The sequence below is a fragment of the Carcharhinus amblyrhynchos genome, unplaced genomic scaffold (genome assembly GCF_965287045.1).
Source record: "Carcharhinus amblyrhynchos unplaced genomic scaffold, sCarAmb.v2.hapA chromosome_363, whole genome shotgun sequence".
In the NCBI taxonomy this organism is placed as follows: domain Eukaryota; kingdom Metazoa; phylum Chordata; class Chondrichthyes; order Carcharhiniformes; family Carcharhinidae; genus Carcharhinus; species Carcharhinus amblyrhynchos.
This window is the reverse complement of record NW_027650103.1, coordinates 58708-67255: the sequence shown is the minus strand read 5'-3', so window position 1 is coordinate 67255 and position 8548 is coordinate 58708. Positions and strand designations below refer to the sequence as shown.

General features: G+C 52.8%; 1 protein-coding gene across 1 annotated transcript; it reads right to left on the bottom strand.

Moving 5' to 3' along the window:
• Window positions 1–593: 593 nt before the first annotated feature.
• On the bottom strand, window positions 594–7283 carry LOC145339261 (uncharacterized). Its single transcript, XM_080183669.1, has 5 exons — window positions 7271–7283; window positions 7003–7076; window positions 4488–5448; window positions 1788–1939; window positions 594–701 (listed from the first exon to the last, which is right to left on the bottom strand). The coding sequence occupies exons 1-5, from the start codon at window positions 7281–7283 to the stop codon at window positions 594–596; spliced, it is 1308 nt and encodes a 435-aa protein (XP_080039795.1).
• Window positions 7284–8548: the final 1265 nt, after the last annotated feature.

The window sequence follows — 8548 nt, the reverse complement described above, 5'->3', positions numbered from 1 at the left end:
TGAACCAGCAGATTGTGGGAGGAAACCCACGCAGACATGGGGAGAATGTGCATACTCCACACAGACAGTGACTCGGGGAGAAGGGGTGGGGAGCAGCAGACGTGAGGGGAACACCCACCGCCTGCAAGTTCCCCCCCCCCGAGCACTCCCCAACCTGACTTGGAAATATATCGGCCGTTCCTTCACTGTGGCTGGTTTCAAAATCCTGGAGCTCCCTCCCTAACGACACAGTGGGTGTACCTACACCACACACGCACGGGGACTGCAGCGGGTTCAAGGTGGCAGCCATCCCACCCCCTTCTCGAGGGGGCAATTAGGGATGGGGGAATAAATGATGGGCTATTTAATGAAGCCCAAGGCAGTGACAGAATGTAGATAACATCAGGGCAGGTTTCAACACCACGGTTTAAACAAAGGACCGTGTGAGTTCACAACAGCCATGGATAGCTCCGAGGTGTCTCTGAGTGGGGAGATTGTGATATATTATCCATCCTTTTGCTGCGGGGAATGGTGTCGGGGTGGATGTGGTGAGTCCTGTAGGTCACTGATGAATCCTGGGACCTGCCCTGCCCTCGCTGTGGGCCAGAGGGTACTTACCCCGTCCCCAACGGCTTGCCATTCACCCAGATGTAGACACCAGCTTGGTCAAAGTCAGTTAACCCAATCCAGCGGATCTCAAGGTCGTGTTTAGCAATGAAGTCCTGGAAAACAAGAGAATATAAGTGTGGGGCAGTTTGAAATGGAGTGAGAACATCAGCAATGTAAGCCAGCCCATCACCAGAACTCCAGGTGCCTCCTACCATCCTGAGGTAATCATCAAGGAAGTTTATCGAACCTCCCCCACTCTGTCTCACACACACTCCTGTATCTCAGCGCTCCCTCAGCACTGACCCTCCCACAGTGCGGCGCTCCCTCAGCACCGACCCTCCCACAGTGCGGCCCTGCCTCAGCACTGACCCCTCCACAGTGCGGCGCTCCCTCAGCACTGACCCTCCCACAGTGCGGCGCTCCCTCAGCACTGTCCCTCCCGCAGTGAGGTGCTCCCTCAGCACTGACCCTTCCACAGTGCGGCGCTCCCTCAGCACTGACCCTTCCACAGTGTGGCACTCCCTCAGCACCGACCCTCCCACAGTGCGGCGCTCCCTCAGCACCGACCCTCCCCACAGTGCGGGACTCCCTCAGCACCAACCCTCCCACAGTGCGGCGCTCCCTCAGCACCGACCCTCCCACAGTGCGGGGCTCCCTCAGCACCGACCCTCCCACAGTGCGGCACTCCCTCAGCACCGACCCTCCCACAGTGCGGCACTCCCTCAGCACCGACCCTCCCACAGTGCGGCGCTCCCTCAGCACCGACCCTCCCCACAGTGCGGGGCTCCCTCAGCACCGACCCTCCCACAGTGCGGGACTCCCTCAGCACCAACCCTCCCACAGTGCGGCACTCCCTCAGCACCGACCCTCCCACAGTGCGGCGCTCCCTCAGCACCGACCCTCCCACAGTGCGGCGCTCCCTCAGCACCGACCCTCCCACAGTGCGGTGCTCCCTCAGCACCGACCCTCCCACAGTGCGGTGCTCCCTCAGCACCGACCCTCCCGCAGTGCGGCGCTCCCTCAGCACCGACCCTCCCCACAGTGCGGTGCTCCCTCAGCACCAACCCTCCCACAGTGCAGTGCCCTCATTTCCCGCATCCCCTTCTGACTGAGGAAGGGTAGAACCTCAGATCAGCCTGAGAGTCTTTACGCTGACCCCCTCCCCCCCCCCCACTTTCCCTCCTGCCCCCCCTGCCTACCTGCTGGCTCTTGGTGGTCACTATGGCGAGAGTGCTATTATGAGCTGTGCAGGAGTTGTTGGCACTATACCAGTCGTTCGACTCCGTTGAGAAGTAGTAACAGGTCTTGCTGAATTTTACCCAGCCCGGGGGGCACCTGCTTTTGATGTCATCTGCAATCAGGGCAAACAAGATGGTTTAACCTCCACTGCAACCCTGGATCCAGAACAGCACCATCCCGTCCTCCCCAACACAGCACCGTGACCAACTTTTACAGATGCCCCATAGAAAGCATCCTTTCTGGTTGTATCACAGCTCGGTCTGGGCTCCTGCTCTGCACAAGACCGCAAGGAACTACAAAAGGGTGGTGAATGTAGCCCCCAATCCATCACACAAACCAGCCTCCCATCCATTGACTCTGTCTACACTTCCCGCTGCCTCGGGGAAAAGCAGCCGGTATATTTAAGGACACCCCCACGTACCCTGGACATTCTCTCTGGATTAATAGCCATCGCTTCCCCAGTTACAGTCACAGCGAGGATGTAGAAAACGATCAGCTTGATATCAGGTCGGTCCATTCAAAAGTCTGACAGCAGCAGGGAAGAAGCTTCTTGAGTCGGTTGGTACGTGCCTTCAGACTTGTATCTTTTTCCCGATGGAAGAAGGTGGAAGAGAGAATGCCAACTCAGCCAACGCTCTGGGATACCTGGTTCGAATCCCACTCACGGCAGATGATGGAATTTGAATTCAATACAAAAATCTAGAATTAAGAATCTACTGATGACTCCTTGTCGATTGTTGGAAAAACCCATCTGGTTCCCTTTAGGGAAGGAAATCTGCCGTCCTTACCCTGGTCTGGCCCACATCTGACTCCAGAGCCACAGCAATGTGGTTTACTCTGAACTGCCCTCCAAGGGCAACTAGGGATGGACAATAAGAACATAAGAAATAGGAGCAGGAGTCGGCCATCTAGCCCTTCGAGCCTGCCCCGCCATTCAATAAGATCATGGCTGATCTGAAGTGGATCAGTTCCACTTTCCCGCTTTCTCCCCTTAATTCCCCTGTCTATCAGAAATCTATCTACCCGTGTCTTAAATATATTTAGCGAGGCAGCCTCCACCACTTCAATGGGCAGAGAATTCTAGAGATTCACCACCCTTTGAGTGAAGAAGTTCCTCCTCAACTCTGATCTAAACTGCACCCCCCCACCCCCTTATTTTGAGGCTGTGCCCTCTAGTTCTAGTTTCTTTTCTAAGTGGGAAGAATCTCTCTACCTCTACCCTATCCATCCCCTTCATTATCTTATACGTCTCTATAAGATCCCCCCTCAGCCTTCTAAACTCCAACGAGTACAGACCCAGTCTATTCAATCTCTCCTCATAGTCCGCACATGGGGACTGACTGATGTCCAGTAACAATCCGGGAATTCCCTCCCTAACAGCACCGTGGGTGTACCTACGCCACACACGGGGGCTGACTGATGTCCAATAACAATCCTGGAACTCCCTCCCTAACAGCGCTGTGGGTGTACCTACACCACACACACACAGAGGGACTGACTGATCAAAGAACAAAGAACAACACAGCACGGGAAACAGGCCCTTCGGCCCAACGAGCCCACGCCACCATTTTAACATTGTGAGTTCCCTCTTCCACCCGTGACCCGTGTCTATGTTTATGGCACTCCACATTGGAAACCAGATTGAGGGGAAAGTAATTTAGGGACAATTTGTTACACCAATCAGCCTAAGAGCACATCTTTGGGGTGTGGGAGGAAACCGGAGCACCTGGAGAAAACCCACGCAAGCACGGGGAGAATGCGCAAACTCCCACAGACACCGGCCCAAATCCATGTGTCTGCACAGCAAACAGTGATAGTCACTGAGCTGTCATGTTGCCCGTCAGTTGGTCCAGTTTAAACGTACACTAACGATGTGAAGCACTAGGCTACTCTCGAAACATCCAAGAGCAGCCCCAGTACGACCCACCGTGTGTATGCCCCTCGTTGGACAACAAGTGTTTAATCACGTCAATGAAAAGTACAAGCGGGGCAATTGTTGACGGCGCAGAGCAGGTATTAATGTGGCTCTGTGTGTAAATGTGAGGGTGAGGAGGAGGGGGGCGGGTGGAGGGTGGGGGTGGGAGAAGAAGGGAAAAGAGAGAGAGAGGGGAGGGCAAAAAAAAAAGGACTGATGTCCAATCACAATCCTGGAACTCCCTCCCTAACAGCGCTGTATTTTTTATTCAGGGATGGGACACGGGCGTCGCTGGCTGGGCCAACATTTATTGCCCATCCCTAGTTGCCCTTGGGGGGCAGTTGAGAATCAACCACATCAGAGTCAGATGTGGGCCAGACCAGGGTAAGGACGGCAGATTTCCTTCCAGAAAGGGAACCAGATGGGTTTTCCGACAATCGACAAGGAGTCATCAGAAGATTCTTAATTCTAGATGTTTTTTATTGAATTCAAATTCCACCGTCTCCCAGTGAACCCGGGGTCCCCAGAGTGTTGGCTGAGTTAATCGTCGAGCGGTAATACAGTGAGTCAGATTCTTAATCACACACACACACACACACACACACACACACACACACACACACACACACACACACACACACACACATACGGGAACTGCAGCAGGTTCAAGATGGTGGCTTACCCACATGGATAAGCCTTGGGTTCGGGAGACCTAAACACCACCCAACTCTCATCTCACACTTACCATCAACGAGGCTGTTCAATAATTCACGGGTCCTGAACAATAACTGGTCATAGCTCTTGGCTTGACGGCTGTTATCATGTTCCAATTGGCTGTAGTTTTCCTGTAGACTGTTGTGTCCTTCTTCCAATTGCCTGTAGTTTGCCTGTAGACTGTTGTATGCTTCTTCCAATTGGCTGTAGTTTTCCTGTAGACTGTTGTGTCCTTCTTCCAATTGCCTGTAGTTTGCCTGTAGACTGTTGTATGCTTCTTCCAATTGCCTGTAGTTTGCCTGTAGACTGTTGTATGCTTCTTCCAATTGCCTGTAGTTTGCCTGTAGACCGTCGTATGCTTCTTCCAATTGCCTGTAGTTTGCCTGTAGACTGTTGCGTCTTTCTTCAAATTGGCTGTAGTTTGCCTGTAGACTGTTGTGTCTTTCTTCCAAGTGGCTGTACTTTGCCAGTAGACTACTGTATGCTTCCTCCGATTGTCTGTAGCTTGCCTGCAGACTGCTGTGTCCTTCTTCCAATTGGCTGTAGTTTGCCTGTAGACTGTTGTGTCTTTCTTCCAAGTGGCTGTAGTTTGCCTGTAGACTGTCGTATGCTTCTTCCAATTGCCTGTAGTTTGCCTGTAGACTGTTGTATGCTTCTTCCAATTGCCTGTACTTTGCCTGTAGACCGTCGTATGCTTCTTCCAATTGCCTGTAGTTTGCCTGTAGACTGTTGCGTCTTTCTTCAAATTGGCTGTAGTTTGCCTGTAGACTGTTGTGTCTTTCTTCCAAGTGGCTGTACTTTGCCAGTAGACTACTGTATGCTTCCTCCGATTGTCTGTAGCTTGCCTGCAGACTGCTGTGTCCTTCTTCCAATTGGCTGTAGTTTGCCTGTAGACTGTTGTGTCTTTCTTCCAAGTGGCTGTAGTTTGCCTGTAGACTGTCGTATGCTTCTTCCAATTGCCTGTAGTTTGCCTGTAGACTGTTGTATTGGAGCTGTTGACAGATCAAGTCTAGAGTTCAGAGGGTAAAGTTCAAGGTCAGTGTTGGGTTTGGTGGTGATTCTGAGTGACCCACGTTACAGGTGCTTGAGCGTTACAGCGCACCCTCACTCCCAGAGGAGATGGTTGCGTGTTGGAGAATAACTCGGGGGGGGGGGGGGGGGGGTCTTCCCCAATGACTGTCAACTACGGGGGACAAATATATCCCCCAGAGTTCCCCCACTCGCCCCCTCCAAATCCCTCATTGTCTCCTCCATTCCCTCTCCTTACACCAAATTCTCTCTGTCTCTCTTCCCCGCTTCCAGCACCCTCAATATCTCTCACTCCCTCATCTACATCCCTCTCCCTTCCTGCACCCAATTCCCTCACTTCCTATCCATTCAATCACCCTCAATATCCCACACTGCCTCCTCCGCACCCTCTCACCACCTGCGTCCAATTCCCTCACTTCCTACCACTCCTAATGTCCCTCCACCTCAGGCCTCACACCCTTCCACACTCTTCTGTTTTATGTAGGGGGGTAGAGGTTTAAGTTGCGAGGGGCAAGGTTTAAAGGAGATGTATGAGGTAGATTTTTTACACAGAAGGTGGTGGGTGCCTGGAACTCGCTGCCAGTAGTGGAAGCAGATACAGTAGTGAGTTTTAGGGGGCATCTGGAAAAATCCATGAATAGGGTGGGAATAGACGGATATGGTCCCCGGAAGGGTAGGGGGTTTAGTTCAGACGGACAGCATGGTCGGTGCAGGCTTGGAGGGCCGAAGAGCCTGTTCCTGTGCTGTGGTTTTCTTTGTTCCCCATCTGATTCTCTCCCACCCTCCATCTCACCGTCACAAACCCTCCATTGTTCACTGCCGCTCCCTTCTGAACTCACCCACTTGAAGCAAAACCGGCCAATGCTTTTCCGGACCACTCAATGGGTTAGAGCACTGTGGGGAGGGTCGGTGCTGAGGGAGCGCCGCACTGTGGGAGGGTCGGTGCTGAGGGAGCGCCGCACTGTGGGAGGGTCGGTGCTGAGGGAGCGCCGCACTGTGGGGAGGGTCGGTGCTGAGGGAGCGCCGCACTGTGGGGAGGGTCGGTGCTGAGGGAGCGCCGCACTGTGGGAGGGTCGGTGCTGAGGGAGCGCCGCACTGTGGGGAGGGTCGGTGCTGAGGGAGCGCCGCACTGTGGGAGGGTCGGTGCTGAGGGAGCGCCGCACTGTGGGAGGGTCAGTGCTGAGGGAGGGCCGCACTGTGGGAGGGTCAGTGATGAGGGAGTGGCGCACTGTGGGAGGGTCAGTGCTGAGGGAGCGCCGCACTGTGGGAGGGTCAGTGATGAGGGAGTGGCGCACTGTGGGAGGGTCGGTGCTGAGGGAGGGCTGCACTGTGGGAGGGTCGGTGCTGAGGGAGCGCCGCACTGTGGGAGGGTCGGTGCTGAGGGAGCGCCGCACTGCGGGAGGGTCGGTGCTGAGGGAGCGCCGCACTGTGGGAGGGTCGGTGCTGAGGGAGCGCCGCACTGTGGGAGACACACTGTAAACACAATGAAGAAGATACTCACAAATCCCGAGGGGTACCATAGCAATAACGAACGCGATTAAAAAAACCTTGACACAATCCATTTTCTTGAAGGGGATTTTGCGCGATATTCCTGAAAAAGGAGAGCAACTTTAACAAGAACCTCATCAAAGAAATAGGAAAAGAAAACTCTCTTTCAAACCATTTATACACTTGCTTATCACTGTTTGTCTTCGCTATTCCCAATCCTGTTACCCCGACATCTTCCCAATTTGACACCTTAGGGCCCCTGGAGCCGAATTGAATTCAACACCTTTCCATCATCACCTCTCCCCTCCATCTTCAACCATCTTTTCAAAAGAAACTGAACTGAACCCAGCCAGATACGGGCTGCACTGTGGCACAGTGGGTTAGCACTGCTGTCTCACAGCACCAGGGACCTGGTTTCCATTCCCAGCTCGGGTCACTGTCTGTGTGGAATCGGCCCATTTTCCCACTGCTCCAGTTTCCTCCCACAGTCTGAAAGCCATGCTGGTTAAGGGAATTGGCCATGTTAAATTGTCCCTTAGCATCCAAAGATGTGTAGGTTAGGGGGGATTGGCCGTGCTAAATTGTCCCTTAGTGTCCAAAGATGTGTAGGTTAGGGTGGATTGGCCGTGCTAAATTGTCCCTTAGTGTCCAAAGATGTGCAGATTAGGGGATTGGCCATGCTAAATTGCCCCTTAGTGTCTAAAGATGTGCAGGTTAGGGTGGATTGGCCATGCTAATTGCCCCTTAGTGTCCAAAGATGTGCAGGTTAGGGTGGATTGGCCATGCTAAATTGTCCCTTAGTGTCCAAATATGTGTAGGTTAGGGTGGATTGGCCGTGCTAAATTGTCCCTTAATAAGCTGATCTTTCTCTCCACCCTTGCTGTGACTGTAACACTACATTCTGCACTCTCTCCTTTCCTTCTCTATGAACAGTATGCTTTGTCTGTATAGAACGCAAGAAACAATACTTTTCACTGTATCTCAATACACGTGACAATAATAAATCAAATCAAATCCTTTTTCTTTTCCCCTCTGTACTCTATGAACGGTATGCTTTGTCTGTGTAGTGCGCAAGAAACAGTACTTTTCACTGTATCCTGGTACACGTGACAATAATAAATCAAACACTTCTCGATCGCAGTCATTGGCGATCTCTGAGTATTCCCCCTCACAGAGGTTTCTGGGGTAAAGAATTCTCCAGTCTCGGAGGGAGTGAATTCTACCTCAAATCCGTTTTCACTGAGTCCCTTCCTCCCTTTCATTCTGTGATTATCCCCCCTCTCGCCACACCGGTCTGACACTCTCCCATGTTTGGAACAAACCCCCAGCAATTACGCTGCAAGATTTTAAAAGTTTATTTATTAGTGTCACAAGTAGGCTTGCATTAACACTGCAGTGAAGTGACTGTAAAAATCCCCTAGTTGCCACACTCCGGCACCATTTCGGGGACACAAAGGGGCAATTTACCACGGCCAATCCCCCTAACCAGCACGTCTTTCGGACTGCGGGAGGAAACTGGAGCACACGGAGGAATCCCATGCAGATACGGGGAGAACGTGCAGACTCTGCATAGAC